This window comes from Corvus cornix, chromosome 9, assembly GCF_000738735.6.
Source record: "Corvus cornix cornix isolate S_Up_H32 chromosome 9, ASM73873v5, whole genome shotgun sequence".
Lineage (NCBI taxonomy): Eukaryota > Metazoa > Chordata > Aves > Passeriformes > Corvidae > Corvus > Corvus cornix.
The window spans coordinates 12,711,515-12,727,012 of NC_046339.1; the positions used below are offsets into that span (position 1 = coordinate 12,711,515).

The 15,498-nt window shown below is 36.6% G+C and overlaps 1 protein-coding gene across 27 annotated transcripts in view; it reads left to right on the top strand.

Annotated features, from left to right (window-relative positions):
* DLG1 (discs large MAGUK scaffold protein 1) overlaps nt 1-15,498 on the top strand; it is a 148,692-nt gene that overhangs the window by 59,306 nt on the left and 73,888 nt on the right. For 2 of the 27 annotated variants that reach the window (XM_039557284.1, XM_019289857.3), the window contains exon 1: nt 5,168-5,731. The exons of 20 other annotated variants lie outside the window; for them this stretch is intronic. In XM_039557284.1, the coding sequence (XP_039413218.1) occupies nt 5,507-5,731 (225 nt within the window). In that variant the 5' untranslated portion in view covers nt 5,168-5,506. Of the gene's footprint in view, nt 1-1,096; nt 1,205-5,165; nt 5,732-10,300; nt 10,349-15,498 lie in introns of those variants that run through there. 5 more of the 27 variants (XM_019289854.3, XM_019289853.3, XM_019289856.3 and 2 more) reach the window with 5 other exon arrangements.

Consider the following 15,498-nt stretch of genomic DNA (forward strand, 5'->3'; position numbering starts at 1 on the left):
ACCTTTATTTAACTCCTTCCCATTAATCTGTATGGAAATAGCTGTATTATATATATATATATATATATAAATATATTATATAATAGTTATATAAATGTGCATATTCACACATCCTTCCTTCAATGCCAACAGTCTCCCTTCCATGTGAACCCAAATCTTGTGTTGGTAGTCTCAACAGGTTCCCTTCTTTTTATCTCCTGGTGTGTCTTCCCTCTAATCCCCTCTGTTCTCTCAAGTGCTTCCCCGGAAGTCTTTTTAGTGCTTGTGGAGCTGCTGTTAAAATGGCCTTCTCTGTAAATTGGGAGAGTTTTTCTGCTCTCGGAAAGGGTAGTGGTCTTCATGATTTGAACCGTGCAGGTTCAAGGTTAACCAACAGTCAAAGTAATTTTAACTTCCTCTTTGCCCCAGTAGATTTTCTTGTCCTGCTCCAGTCTGAGCAGGTAGGTGAGGTTATCCTGAAAATGAAAATACTGTTTCCATTTAGAAATCAAAGATCATGTAATTTGCAAGATGGGTTATGATTGTGAGAAGGTTGCAATCTGTTACTTTTTTCTAAATTGAGAGCTTTGTAAAGCTTTACCATCTTCAGCAGAAAGGCAGTGCTTCTGGTGTTAGGAGCATACCTAGAATACTGGGAATTATAAAGAAAAACTTGACCATACCCTCAGACATATTTCTTTTTAGACTAGTATTGTACTTTGGTGGTCACACTTGAGAGGAGCTGTTATGCAGTCTTTAATTAAAATGCATTGCCCAAGTTCTTGGTAGGTTATTGCTCTTAAACTTCCTGTAATTAAAGATGTGGAAATATATACAAAGGTGTCAGTTTGTGTTTTATAGTAAGAAACAGTTGACCAAATCTGCCCAGTTCTCCATATGGATCTGCTCAATAAATTCTTGTCAACAGAGACAAGAAAGAAAAACTGTAACAGATGGACTCCGGATTAATCCAAACATTAGAACAACCTAAGATACAGTAATCAACATCAAGTCATCCTAGTAACAGGTTGCACTGTTTTCACCCCAGATTTTCCTTGAGCTCTCAGTGCAGTTGGGTTCATTTTGATGACTGAAGCAAGCCTAAGGAGACTTGCATTAGCATGCCAAAAAGATGGGCAGGAGGTTCATGAGCAGGGTGCGGAAGACCAGGCAATTCAATCTGCCCAGATTGGTAGGTTGTCTGAGGTGTATTGTGAGTAATAAGGTAATGATCTTTTATATTAAATATTTATACTAAAATAGATCATTATTGTATAATTGTGATGGGATGTTTACTTATAAGTTAGTTCCAGCAGTAAGATATGTCCTTTTTATTGATTATGTGTATGACACTTGGTCAAGAACTATTCTTCAGTCCTATCTGAACTAATAGTTAAAATAGACTTTCTAGCATCTCTTAGCAAAAAGGGCTAACAATTTTTTTTCTCCATAGTATTTGAGTCCTGAACTCCTGGGCTTTGGCTTAAAATATTGCATAAACTTGTTAATGAGACTTAGACTTGTTATGCCAGTAAAAGTTTATTAAATCTAGAATTCTGAAAAGTGTAAGAAGTAAACATGAGTTTGTATCTATGTTTTCAGTATTGTTTTTGTTCCCGTGCCTGAAGAGTTTAAGTTGCATAGTCTTATGTTTGAGTATCCAAGTTCTGCACATTTCTTTTGTCTCTTATTTTTTTTGGTCAAAACCTAAGTGATATTGAAAATAAAATAAGTCCCTGCCATTGTTTTAGGTAATTCTTGAATTTTCTCTGTTAATTCAATCAGGTTTTTTTCCTTTAGGGTCTGTGCTTATTTTAGCCAATACTCTGTTTAGCAGAATAGTAGTAAAACTAATATAAAACACTTTTCAAATGCTTCAGGGGGATTGTTGTTTTTTGTTCAGAAAGGGTAATTGAGATATAACTGCTGTTTCTGTTCACAAACAAGTTTTGTTCCTGTGCCTTTTTAATTTTTGGGTGTGCATTCTGCTTGTAAAGTTATGCCCGGGACACCTTTATCTGAGAAATTAAAATAGAGCATTATGTTATGTTTTTACTTGTCTCAGCAAACTGATAATACCCATTTGCTTGGATACTAAGTCAGAGGAATTCTAGCCCATATATTTGATATTGATTTTTACATTTAATAACCACTGCGATTACTATATCTTGTTAATTGGCCACAGAACAAATAATGTTACTCTGCTGCCACAACAAATGCAGATGAATCTTGCAGTAAATTTCTTAATCTGTAGACAGATATGTGTACTATTGTAGAAATCTTAATTATGTGCTGTTTTATTTCAGGGTAGAAGTCTTTTCACATCTGCAAATTCTTAATTCTTGCCTTACAGTAAATAGTGTTTTTTGTTTTGTTTTAGTATGTGATGTTTTTTGTTTGCTTTGTTTTTAATTTTATGCCCATCAGTTCAATATCCAGAATATGAAAAAGAGGTGATGAAAGCTCTCCACTCCTTTTAGGTCTTCCTGCAGTTTTCCAATGAGCCTCCCTGTTCTGCCTCCTGACTCTGGAGGCATTCACAGATGCAATTCCAGCTGCGACATCTGTGTTGATGATTTTCCTTTCTCTGGATATTGCCTTTTCTGTGCAAGTAGAACTTTTTCCAGTTTCTACTCGTACATGTTTGACCCTCTGTTGAAATGCTCTTTGACTGAAATGAGCCCTTGTTTTTACTGCCTCTCACTGATTTCTCAACTGTACAAGTGACCATTCTTCTAATCTGGACTCCTTTGTGCTATCCTGATTTTGTGCCACCTCTAGAGCTATGCCTTGCCTTTATCTTCAGGTTGCTTTGTAACATGTAAAAATCAGGGTTTGTCTCATCACCACAGTGCTGGCTCCTTCTACAAATAACTGCAACTGTGTCTGCTTAGGCGTCAGCAAATCTTGCTCGATATCATTGCATCCATATGGAGTGTAGGTGACACAGATTGCTGGCTTGCATCACCAGTGGGGTTGCATAACCTCTTCCTTAAGTACTTTTCTGGATTTCTCTCTCAGTTGAAATTAAATCATTATTGCTTCACTGTCAGGAAGCTTTTTGTCCGTATGATGCTTTCCTGAAGTGCTGATTTCTAAAATGACTTTGTCATTGATGCCATAGCGGATTGTTGGCTGTGTGGGAATCATCCTTGAAAGAAATTTCATGCCTTAAAACACAGCAAACCTCTCTTATCTTCAGACAGATTGATGTAACAGTAAAAAAACCAGGTACTTGATAGATTGCATGTCCATGTATTATGTTTTCTTCCAGAATTTTAAACAAACTCTTCCATGTGATTCTCTGTTTGGAGCCTATGGGGAAAAACAGAGAGAGAAATGAATTCTTAAAGAAGTTCTTTTGAATGTTAGACAAATTCTTGTGCTCTAAGATATTTAATAAGCTGTATAGCAGTGTTGACATTCAAGGCCAAATGTAGAAGAATATAAAAAATATTTTCACCTTGGCTCTTTATAAAAAGACTTGTAACTCAAAGCATGACATTTGTACCTTGTTCCAAACACCTTCAATTATAGCCAGGGATTAATCAATTTTTCCGGTAATAAATTCATAGCATTTTTCAGGCTAGGTATGTTTTCTGTGTCTGGAAGAAGGTAGGGCTCAGGAAGGGCTGCAGTCTTCCTGTGACAAAATTCCCATTATAAATAGCTTGTCCATTTGAAAGGATCATTGTATCTACTGTGTCTCAAGCATTTCTCAACCTCCATTATTTATCTTATGCTCATAGCTTTAAGGACATGGCACAAGTCAGACCGAGTTTCATATGACTTACAGTGATAAACCATTGTATTTTATAAATATTAATAAAGTCTGTCTGAAAGGTGTGCTCAGAATATTGGCATGTGGTGTGTTATTGAGCTGTACTAGTTACTAGAAGTAAATGGTGCATTGATCTCACTACGACAGATTTCAATTAATGTACTTCTTATTTCTGCTTGTAATAGAAGCCAGCAGGAAAAAACTGTAACTCAGAATAGGATTGCTGTCAGTAAGAATTTGTTAAACAGCAGATTATGTTGCACCCCAAAAAGTATGTGGGGGAATTTGGTAACCCCACTAAAATGCACATCATGAATCAGTGGATTTTTAGAATTATGTGTCTGTAAGGAATTTTTCTGCCTTTGTTTATCATATGGAGACTTTTCTGCTTTTTAAAAATGTTTGCCCTGGTGCTATGATTATGACTGTAGAAATATACCACAAATGGTTTTGATAACTTTTGGCTTTCCAGAGATGAGCTAGTACTGAAAGCTTGACATTTAACTGATTTCCTAAATAATCCCTCTGATGTGAGCTGGAGGATTTTTTTAAAGATAGTCGGCTATAAAAATTTGGATGGTGAGTTCTGTAAGATAACTTGAGTTCCATATAATCTTTCAGATAATTATTCTGAATTCTTTTTTACTATGAAGAGAGCAGAGAAAACCTATAACAGTAATGCTTGTCATGTGCATGGGAGATCAAAATAATCTTACTGAAAAGTCATTAGTGAATAGTAAGAATTTTTTGGTTTTGATTTATTCTTATACTTTTGAGAAGTAATGTTGAGTCACAAAGATATGTATTTATTGTTTTCATAATATGCTTACAGTAGCCACAGAAATTTGGGCATAGGTGTTATGAACGTGACACGTTATTCACAGAACAAGAACAACAGAGTGTGGACTTGTAGTGTTTAATCTTAGTCTCTCTGATCCTCTTGATAATTAAAAAAATCCCCAAACCGCAGCAGAACCACCTCACTAGACATCCTCTCTGATACACAACACAAAATGACTGTTCTGTGGCACTGTGATTCACTCCCTCCATAGTTGTTTTATGCACAAAAGAACGGGGAAAAACAAGAAGAAACCAGCAAACAGTTGTTTTTTAGATATTTGTTTTGAACATGGTGTTAAAGTAGTTTTGCTCTGTGGAATGTTTTCATAAAGACAGAATCAGTGAACAAGAGCAGTTCTGCTTTATATTCCCTGTTTTGTTTGCTTCAGGTTCATAATTTATGCAAGCAAGGAAGTGAAAAGATGCTATTGGATATTTCTACAGGCAGTGATTGAAACTTGGTTATTTTTGATCTGTGCTTTCTCCACCCAGTAGCTGTTATCATCCACCACCATCCTCATAGCTGTGAATTTGTAACGTTGTACTGTACCTGCTACCCAGCTTCCCTTAAATATCTGTTGGCAGCTAGGAAGAGAAAGCAAGGTTTTCATCCTGTGCATTCCGGAAAGGAAAAATAAGGAAAACCTTTGCTTGCTGCTTTTTTTTTTCCTTAACATTTTAAATTTCTCAAGATTATACTCGTCATTGTAATCAGAGGTAGAAAGGGGATGTAAGGGGTGGAAAGCCTTGGAAGAAAAATAGCATCAGTTAGCAAGAATTTTATTTTCCTGGTTTGTAAACGATGCTGCTGTAATTCTATCTGCATTTTTTTCCCCCTGCTCATTCACCACTCAGCAGCTGGTAGGGAATTAAGACTGCCTGGCAACCACCTGCAGAGCTGCAGAGATGAATTACATTTTCGGAAATAACACACTCCTCTATTCTCGCGCCAGTCGAGGCAACACTGGCTCCAGCCACAGCTCTGTAGGCCCCAAACAGAAGCAGTGGGCAAAGAAAGGCTCAACAGATGAGTTACGGACTGAGCCTTCCCGGTGGCAGCAGATAGTGGCATTTTTCACTCGGAGACATGGTTTCATTGACTGCATTTCTGTCGCTGCCAGCTCCACCCAGGTAATATGCCACTTGTTAAAGTGATTGTGTCTGCATGTTTTCTGGTTACTTGCTAGTCAGAAAGAGCAATTGTTTATATATGCATGGTTTCATATAATCTCTTATTTATGAATGGCATTTTCTGTCTGCTTTCATTTTCATAATTTAAAGAGATCTGTATAATTTCTAGTATTAAAGCATGAAAATGAAAACACTAAATGAGGTCTGATATTTATTTATTTTGCAAGTGATGAGCCTCCAGCAATTTTAAATATGAGATGTTCTAATGAAACAGTGAAATATTGAAAAATGTAGTTTGCATCCTGCTGCGTAGCTCTGGAGGGCAATAATGTAGTTAAGAATTATCAATTCCATAGCTCTAGTAAGATGTCAAATCAAATAGACTATGTATTTAATGGTTAAGGAATTTTATCTAAAGAATTAAATAATTTAAAACCTTAACTCTAGGTAACACAACAAGTTCAATTCTGTAACAGCTTTCTAGGTTTTTTGGCTACTAATAATACATAAATGAGATGAAGGAATGTCTCCCATACATACAGGGTGTGTATTCAATAGTGCAGTCTGTAAGAAAAACATGACATTTTTCAACTTCACTGTCCATCTGCTCTATGTGATGTTTGTATTAATCATCATTCAAAGTCAGGTAAAAGCAAGCAAGCTAAATTTTAAGTGTGTGGCTTTCAGATGAGTTCTTAAGGTTGACAGTGAGAGAAGTTCAAACTTACTTGCATTACAAAACTAGTATCTCTTTGGAAAATATGACTAAGACCTATGGAACAATGCTGAAATGTCAGAATTATTTAAACATGGGAGATTAGGTTTGTTTTGCTTACTGTCAAGCAAAATTCATCATTAGTCAAGATGTCTTGAATGATTTAACCTGGAAGACTACAAAAACTTATAAAAGAAGGAAAAATTTGTTACCCTCAGACACTGTAATTTTATTAGGATAATTGCTATCTGTTAGTAATTGTTTCAAAGATGGTAAGCTGGCACTTCCTCTGAAATCTGCTTATTGTTACCTCTTTTTTTGCTTATGAACTTGGAGTAAATGAATAGGACAGCTTAGAGGTGAATTTTCACTTTCTTGTTGCATCTTGTGCATGATGTGGAAGATGGATCCTGTAGTTTCTCTAATGGGTCATTATACAAATCCAAGTGATGTATTAGGTAGACATAATAGCTTTTAAATAGTGTTATTTTTTTAAAGTCAAAATATACAGTATTAACCTTTCAAATAAAAGTTGTAGTTGCTCTTATTTGTTTAAAGCTTGAAGAAGCAATGTTGGAATGTTTGAAGCTCACAATTGGACTGACTAGTCAGGCCTAGAAATCTGCTGATAAATAAAATATGGAATAGCCTCTGCTTTGAGTGAGGGTTGGACCAGGTAAAGTTCCTGAGATCCCTTCAAACCAAAGCTGTGATTCCATGAATATGCCAGTGTTAGTTCTGTTTTTCTGCTATGAAAAAGATTGCTTACCTCTCAGCCAGCCTGCCAAATTCTTTCGTAGCTCTGACAGTTCATTAAAAAGAACTGTTTATACATGTTCATGGCCTGAAGGAGGGGAAAAAACATGAAATATTTTGAAGTGGTTGTTAAAAAAACCTTAATGAGCATGTTCAGAAGTAATGCATTAAAAACATAAGAGCTTGTTGAAGCCAGTTCCTCTGGAAAGATGCTGTACTGTGCTCATACCTTATCCACCCATGGCAGCTGTTCTACCTTAGGAGAGAAAAAGGCATTTGGAGGTTGTTCATTGTGGTGCAGTTTTGTTTTTCAGTTCTCTTCTGTTTGTGTTCTGTGTTGTAGTATTCTGAACATTCTTGATGCCTTTTATTTGTTCATTTGAGATATATCCCCATCATTTGAATGTAATCACATTTGCAGAGTCCAAATAAGCAATTAAATGCGATATACTTCTCTAACCTGGCCTGTAGAAATTTTACTTGTGATCGTGGGCTTTAATTAGTCTTATTGTTGTGACATGATTTTTAACAGATACAAAATCAATTTGATGGTTTTTAAAGTAGTTGTATCCTGCTTCCCCTGTCACTCTGCTACAAAGCCCCCAGTTTCAGCCGTCCCTTCATTTGCTTGGCTTTCTTGGATAGCGTGAAATGGTCATACTTGCTTCATTCCCTCCATCTCCAGTGAAAGGGAAATGAATCCTGGAGAAGGGGCAGCACATGCCTGTGCTTCTCTGGGACCTGCTTGGGTTACCGTCACCCCAGCGAGGTGGTAAGAGGACTTTGGATTTTGAGGTAGGGTATTTTTTGAGTAGGGTCTTTGTATCCTAAAGAAACAAGGCTTCAGTTGATGATGGTTATGGTAGCACTGCTTTTGCTGTGGTTATCCCTTGGTTTATGCCCAGAAGAATTCACATGTGCCCAAATGCATGGTGCCCAGGTAACCACACCAGACTTCTTTATGAGTCCTGGAAGCAAATTTAATGTGCTCAGGAATTTGAGGCCGTTATTTTTTCTTCCTGCTTGTTCTCTGTGATATGGTGTTAGTCACTCAATTAGAAGAATTAAGGAATTTGATTAGGAGCCAATATATAAATTTTTATCAGCAAATTTATTAATTTCTTTAATAAAAGCCGAATCTGTGGTATAAAATGGAAGGTAAATGAAAAAACCAAGCACACAACAAATTTATACTGTCACAAGGGTGAAAAACTGTGCCATGAGCTTAGGAAATGTGCAATATTATGCAAATGAGAAATAGTGGGTAATGTCAAGTGCTGTCCTAACAGGAGGTATGCATCTTGCATCAAGGAAGATAGCTGTATCCAGAGCACTGCTTTTCCCTGAAGTCTTTCCAGAGCTCTAAGAAGCCCCTATTCTTGCCAGTCAATCCAGCCATCATGTCTCAGAAGGCATTTTAACTGTTGGTATTTGGCCTGTGCTGTGCTACAAATCCAGAAACGGATTTGTCTGAATGCCACATGTCATTAAACTGTTTTTAACAGCAATGCACTGAGGCTGTTCTTAGCACGTAACCGAGCACGATACACTTGCAGTAGTTGATACTAAAAAAATGTTTAGCTCCTTGAATATGCTGTGCTAATTTTTACTTCTATTTTCTAGGACATGTTTTAGGAAAGATGAGAAGGAGCAGGGCAGAAAAATCATCCTAAATCCACTTAACCCTTTCAAAAACAAATTTCAGAGCTTATCAACTGCTTTTATGAGTTATTTGAGCTCAGTCATTTCTCGAATTTGTGTATCTTCCTTTTAAGATCTTGATAGAAGTTTTACTGTGTCATTAGTCCTAGACTATTGCTCTCAGAGTCACTGGAATATTATGGATATAGTTCTAGCATGTGTAAAGTGCTATGTCTAGTCACACAACCACATAGAGGTGTTGTAAGGTGTGTTAAAAAGATAATGATTGAAAAAAGTCAGGTCTCTACCCTAATCCCTCTTTTATTGTACTTCTTGAAAATCTGATTTCTTAGGGCAATATTTATCAACCTTCCTGTATTTTGATATCTATTGAAGTATTTATATATTATTACTGCTAATATCGTGATGAATGCAGGAGAAAGCAGCTTTAAATAGTACGTGCTTTGGATGATTTTCTCTATAACAAAGCACCTTCTGAAACTGAAACATGGGTTTTACTGTACTAAGTTTCCTTCTTATTCTTGATTTTTAGCTATGCAAAATCACACATTTATAAAAGAGTGAGTTTATTTTGCAAATTAGTTCTGCTACTGGTTGCATTTTCTGTAAGGTGGCATTGTAGCAGTGATGAAAATGGTATGAGTTTATTCTGTCAGAGGAATGCGTTAATATGTGTTCCGATCAATAGGCTAAAAAGTAGGAAATTCTTGGTAGTTTAACCAAAGCATTAAAGGACTTTCTCTGGAACGTTTGGTTCATTTTGTTAACATTTTCTGTGTGCAGTAGAGATTAAAACTTCTCAAGACTGTGAAATTTGCTTGACATTTTAGAGATAGGCAGTTTTAAAATTATAATAATAATAATAAATTTTAAAAATATCTGCCATGACTCATGTAATGCTATGTAGACTTTGTTAGCATCCTGCTGGTTCCCTGCTGTAGGCAATGGTCTCCTCTCCTGAGGTCAGGCCTTTGCAGTGATGGGGATGTGCTATTTCCTTCTGAGCGGTGTGTGTGACTGCAATGCTGGCATGTGCAGTGTGTTACCTCAGCTAATCGCCTGCAGCACAGCAGTGCTGATAAGAACTGAAGGAGTGGTGATAAGAACTGAACCTCCAGCTACCTGCAGGCACTGCTTCCTGAGAGAGGCTCCACTTACTCTCTCCTGTTCTCTCACAGCTCTGTCTTGCTCAGAGCTGGTAACATAATTTCTTCATATTTCTGTTGCATTGTATTTCAAGAAAATTTTCCAGAATGAGTCAGAAATCTGGTAAACAAAGAAAGAGACACAGAATTTTTTGCTCTTGGAGTTCTGCTGCTGCTGCTACTACAGGGGCTTTCTGTCTGCACTGTGCCCAAGAGTCTGAATCTTCAGGCAAGGCAAACACTGGATCCCCTCTTAATCTATTGTCTTCAGCTAATAACTCAGGTGGACTAACAAAGTCTTGCTGCATGAAGCCAGGTGCATGGAAGCCTGTGAAAAAGGTAGGACTCTTTAGGGCTTTTATATAACTTTCCTAATTTATTTTATACTGTGATAGTTGCCCTCATGGTTGAGGATTGTATTGATTGATAAAGTGTTTTGAAAGTCAAATACAGGCCAGTCTGTCTTTTACCAGCTGTCAGATCACTGAACAGCTCTAGCATGGCTCCTGTAGTATAGCATTTCTGTTTTGCTGCCAAAGCTACTGCACATGTTTCAGTTAATACAATTATTAACTAAATTACTGTCTGATAGAGCCACTGAATCTAAAATGAAAACCGTCTTCTTCCTCTTCTTCTATTTTGGTCCACAACATCAAGAGCACTCTCAATTATGATTAAGAATGGGCAGGATATTTCCTTTACTTTGAAGACTTTAGCTCAACAGAAACTTACACTTTTAGAAAACATGACCTTGTGTTTTAGAATGATGTGTGCATCCATGTTTGGGAGCTAACACGGTATCATGTTGTGCAATTTAAGACTTCTAGTTTATATCCAGCTCAGAGTCCTGGTAAACTTTGTGTCCACAGCCTTTCTGGGATTTATAGTAACTCAAGGAGAGAAATTGTTTTGTTAAGCAAGAGAAATTGAAATCTTTATGTGCACAGCAGCTATGCAGTATCTTTTGAGAAGAATTTGGTGTATTTTCCTAGGACCTCTACTGGGGCCACTGCTTTTATCTGTATTCCAAATCAAAGGAGGAACTTAAATTTCTCCTGATGAATAACAATTACTTTTTAAAATTTTCAGTGAAGCATGTAGGCTCTTGAACTCCCTTATTTTTTTTCCTTTTTTTTTTTTTTTTTTTAAAGATGGGCGTGGTAGTCTGAGTGAAGAATGTGTCCATCACTCCTCTCCCTGGGAGAGAGTTCAAACTAATTTCAACATGCTGCTCTTTGCTGAACTTCAAGCATAATCATACTGTGAAGCATTTCCAGTACAGTTCAATTCTCAATTATTTTGACAGATCCACAGAAGATGAAAATGCAAGGAAAACATCAACCTCCTCATGTTGTGTTTCTCATGAGCAATTGAAATGAAGTGCCTTTTTCTTGTTTATTGGTTTAACCACATAATTCACATTTTGCTTATCATATAATGGCTCTGTAGCAGAGGGGTCCCAGTGGAAGCATTCTTCTGTTGAGGAAGGATGCTTCTTTTAATGCTGGTTCTAATATGTCTTTCCAAATTTAATTCAAGTGAAGATTGCATAGTTCTATGGATGATTTTAGGAATGCTCTACAGGTTTTTCCAGTTAGAATTTAGGAGAAATCCTTCTGATCCGTTGGCAGCGTTCCTCCATTTTATTCCTTACAAAATGGATAGGAGCATTCCTGTTTCACAACAAAGGCTGTTAACCTGTCATGTCCATCTGTCATGGAAGCTCAGAAAATGTAACACAGAGGCCAAATTTAGTACTGAGACTTGACGACTTGTTAATACCACACCACCTAGCAAGACGTCCCTGAATCCTTTTGAGGATCTGCTTTTTCTGGTCTTTCCTAAAATAACGGTAGCAACAGTCATTTCTATATAGTTTAAAATTAATTTGTCAATATTCTCCGTGAAAGCAGTTTGTCATGACAAAAACCAGAAAAAAAATATCACCTACTCTTTGATATACTCAGAAAGCTGCAATATCTTTTAAACTGTACCTTTGTTTACTTGGGATCATCCACTGACCTCTTAAGTGGTCACCTCTTGCTACTATTTGAGTTTCTTCCAGGAACTGCTTGGACTCCAAGACAAACCAGTAGCACTTCCTGACTCTCCTGAGCTGCAGAAGTTTTCTTGTGCCTCATTAAGGTTTACCAACATTACCTGCTGGAAGCTGCTGCTACAGTAGGTACTAAAGTTGTTAAAGTTCTAATCCCCACTTGACCAGCATGGCCATATGACCACATGATGGTTCATTCCCTAAGAAAATGTCAAAAATGCCCAAGCTGGTGTGGTTCTGTCACTTGCCTTCTGAAACACTTGAAGCTCCTTTCCATGTACCAGGTTTTTGTGGACGCACACACCAGGTTCAGTATCAAAAGAGCACACTTGGAAGGACTGAAAGAATCCTCAGAAAGTAGAGCAAGGATTCCCTTCTGTCTGTCTTGTATAATTAAAAAAAACCCTTTTCCACCAATCAAAGCACTTCTGGACTTGTTTTCCAGTTTGGTATTCCTCAGGGTATCTCTGTGCCATTTATTGCTCTTCCACGTGACTTCTTGTCACTATCGAATTTCATCTTGTTTCCTATAACCCACCTGTCCAATACATCAGTCTTGCTCTACAGCTTGTTTGTGTTGTGCATTTGCTGCCCTTCTCTTTTTGTTGGTGTTAACTGCACATTAGGATGTAGTTGAGCTAACGTGTTCTCCAGACAGATAACAGACATTTATGACTCATTTTGTCTCTTGTAAGCTGATCTTGGCATCTATGAATTTTCAGTCTATTGCTCCATTAAAGTGTTTCCTTTGTATATTCTTGTCCCTTGCAACGGTCTTTTTTGGAAATGATACATTTAAGCAATCATTTCCATAAAACCAGATCACCTTATACATCGTTTTCATAGGAGAAAAAAAGAAAATGTCAGGACAAAATAGTTTAAGGTATATCAGAACACTGGTAAAATAGAATTGCTTATTATTTTTTTTTATGTCCTTTTAGTCAGCTTAAGAGCTTAAGTTTTGGGTTGTTTTGTACGTTGCCAATGTTTTTTACACTGTACGGCAGTTAGTTTGTTGTTGTTATTGGAGACTAGCATCTATGCAGCTGTGTAAGTCTTCGTATAGGACTTCAGACGTTTATGGGGTTCAGGTATAGTACAGGATTTTTCATTGATGGAATCTTCACTTCCCACTGCTTTATGTGGTATTTCCTCAAACTGCTGTACCATGGGAATGTTTTGGATGAGTCTTCTGGCTTCTCCTCCTTTATTCTCTTTATCAGTGCTGCCTCACAGTATGTGCATTTGCTTATTTAAAAATGTTTCTCTAAGACTGATGCCTGCAGAAGTCGGTTGAGGAGCCTGTGTTATGTTGCTCCCAGGTAGTAGTGTTTGGCTTTCATAACAAAGTAGGGAGGGCAGTAAGGATTGCTTGTGCTTCTGGGGTACAGTTCTACTTCAAAGCAAATTTAATTTACTAAGTAAATTGTAGTTGTTTTTCTTAGATAACTAGCTGTATCTAAATACCCAGTATGATGTAGCAGGTGAGAAGGGAGTCAGCTTTCCCGATGGAGAGAAAACGAACTCTGGATTCTGTCTGCAGCATGCAGGGTAATCAGTCTCAAATCATGATAAATGATTGGAGTTTTCAGAAAATTGTTCTATAACTGTAGATGATATTCAGGAACACCTGCTTAATAGTGAAAACTTAAGAACCTCTGCATCGGAAGGAGAGTCAGGAGATGATATTATCACAGACTATAAATATGTAGGGATAGATTTCAGAAACTAGAAAGCTTGTTTATTTAGTAGAAAAAAGCATCTGTATTCCAAGTCAGATAGAAAACTTAATTTTAAGGAATCATAATAATACAATAAGCATTTAGAAAGCTTAGTGGGACACGATGTAGTTGCCAAATCAGGGTAATAAATTAGTGTTTCCTATGTAAAAAATATAATAACAAATAAAGTTTCTATTTGAGAATGTCAAAATAGATCACAATCTCTGATCCATCATCTAATATAATGGCTTTAAACTGCCCTTTGAAAGCTGTAAACTGTTGGAAAGCAATTTATATGTTTTTAAAACCCCCTCTTTTTATTGCACTTATTTAGTACTGCTTTTAATTTTTCTTTTAACTCTGTAATTTAAAAAGATTAATGCAGTGGGGGAAAATTCTGTGTACAGCTTTTCAGACTTTGAGCACATTAAGCCTCGTTACAGAGCAGCACTTGAGTAGTTAGATGCTAAATCAAGGGCCATGCAAATTGACCATGAAATACTGCTGATGAAGGTGGTGATAGTAGAGACCTAAAACTATATTCCCAGATAGGTGTGGAATGCCAAAGCAGATGCCTATCTCCAAGCAGAAAACTAGCTAGGGCTGTCCCAGCTTTGAGCACAGAGTATTTCCTACTAGTCATTTTACTGTATTAAAAATAATAGGATTCAGGTGCCAATAGAATTTAGATTAATATATTAAGAGGCACACGTGATCAGTAGGAGATGACATTTATTCAGGATTTCTTATGAAATTTGTGTTTAATATGGCTGAACTGTCTGTTATGTTGTGTGTGACCCTTTTGTTTAAACTGTCGTGGTGTTCCTGGAACAAAAATTTTGAAAAGGCAAATATGATGCTCTTTTTAAAAGGAGCAAAGCTGTACTCTCTGAGACTGCATCTAAGCAGGTCTGATTTCCTTATTGTATGAACTTTGGGAAATTCTTTATTATTACAAAAGAATTAACAGGTAGACAGATAAACAGATATTCTTAAGACAAGTCAGCTTCTTTTTGTAATGGGAAAATAAGGACTTGCAGATCATCCAGACATCTTTGAAAACAGGGAACATGTAGATCAAAATCTGCACAGGAACATGTGGTCATCAAAAGGTTGTTATACTTACAGAAGTCTTTAAAAACTATGGTTCTTGCACCAAAGTCTGTTAAAATTAATGATGCCATGAGATAAAAGGGATATGATCGACTACAAATGAAGTATTTCAATTCCAGAAAGAGACTTTGGAGTTGCCACTGATTATATAAAAATGTTACCTTAGTACCATGCAGTAATGAAAAGGGTAAATGAAATGTTGGGTATTATTAAAGAAGTAGTAGCAAATAACACAGAACATGATCTGAGTATATTTATTGTGTATAATTTGAATTTTGTGGAGGTTCTGTTTTCCTTATCTTAGAAAGGATATAGCATAAGTAAAAAGGAAAAAGATAATAAAGCATCAAGGGGAATAATCTAGTTATCTATGAGGACAGATAACTTAAACCAGAAAAAAAAAAACCTGAGAAAAAATATGATAAAGACTTATAAAGCTGAAATGAAGAGGGTTCTCAACTAGAAATTCTGTAATAGATATCTAATTCTAAATCTGTCACAACTGTCCTGTAAAATTTCTTCTAAAGTTGTGAAAGTCACTGATACAAAACACTGGAAAAAATTCTCTTTTTGAAGGCTCAAAAAGAAAATGACTTAAA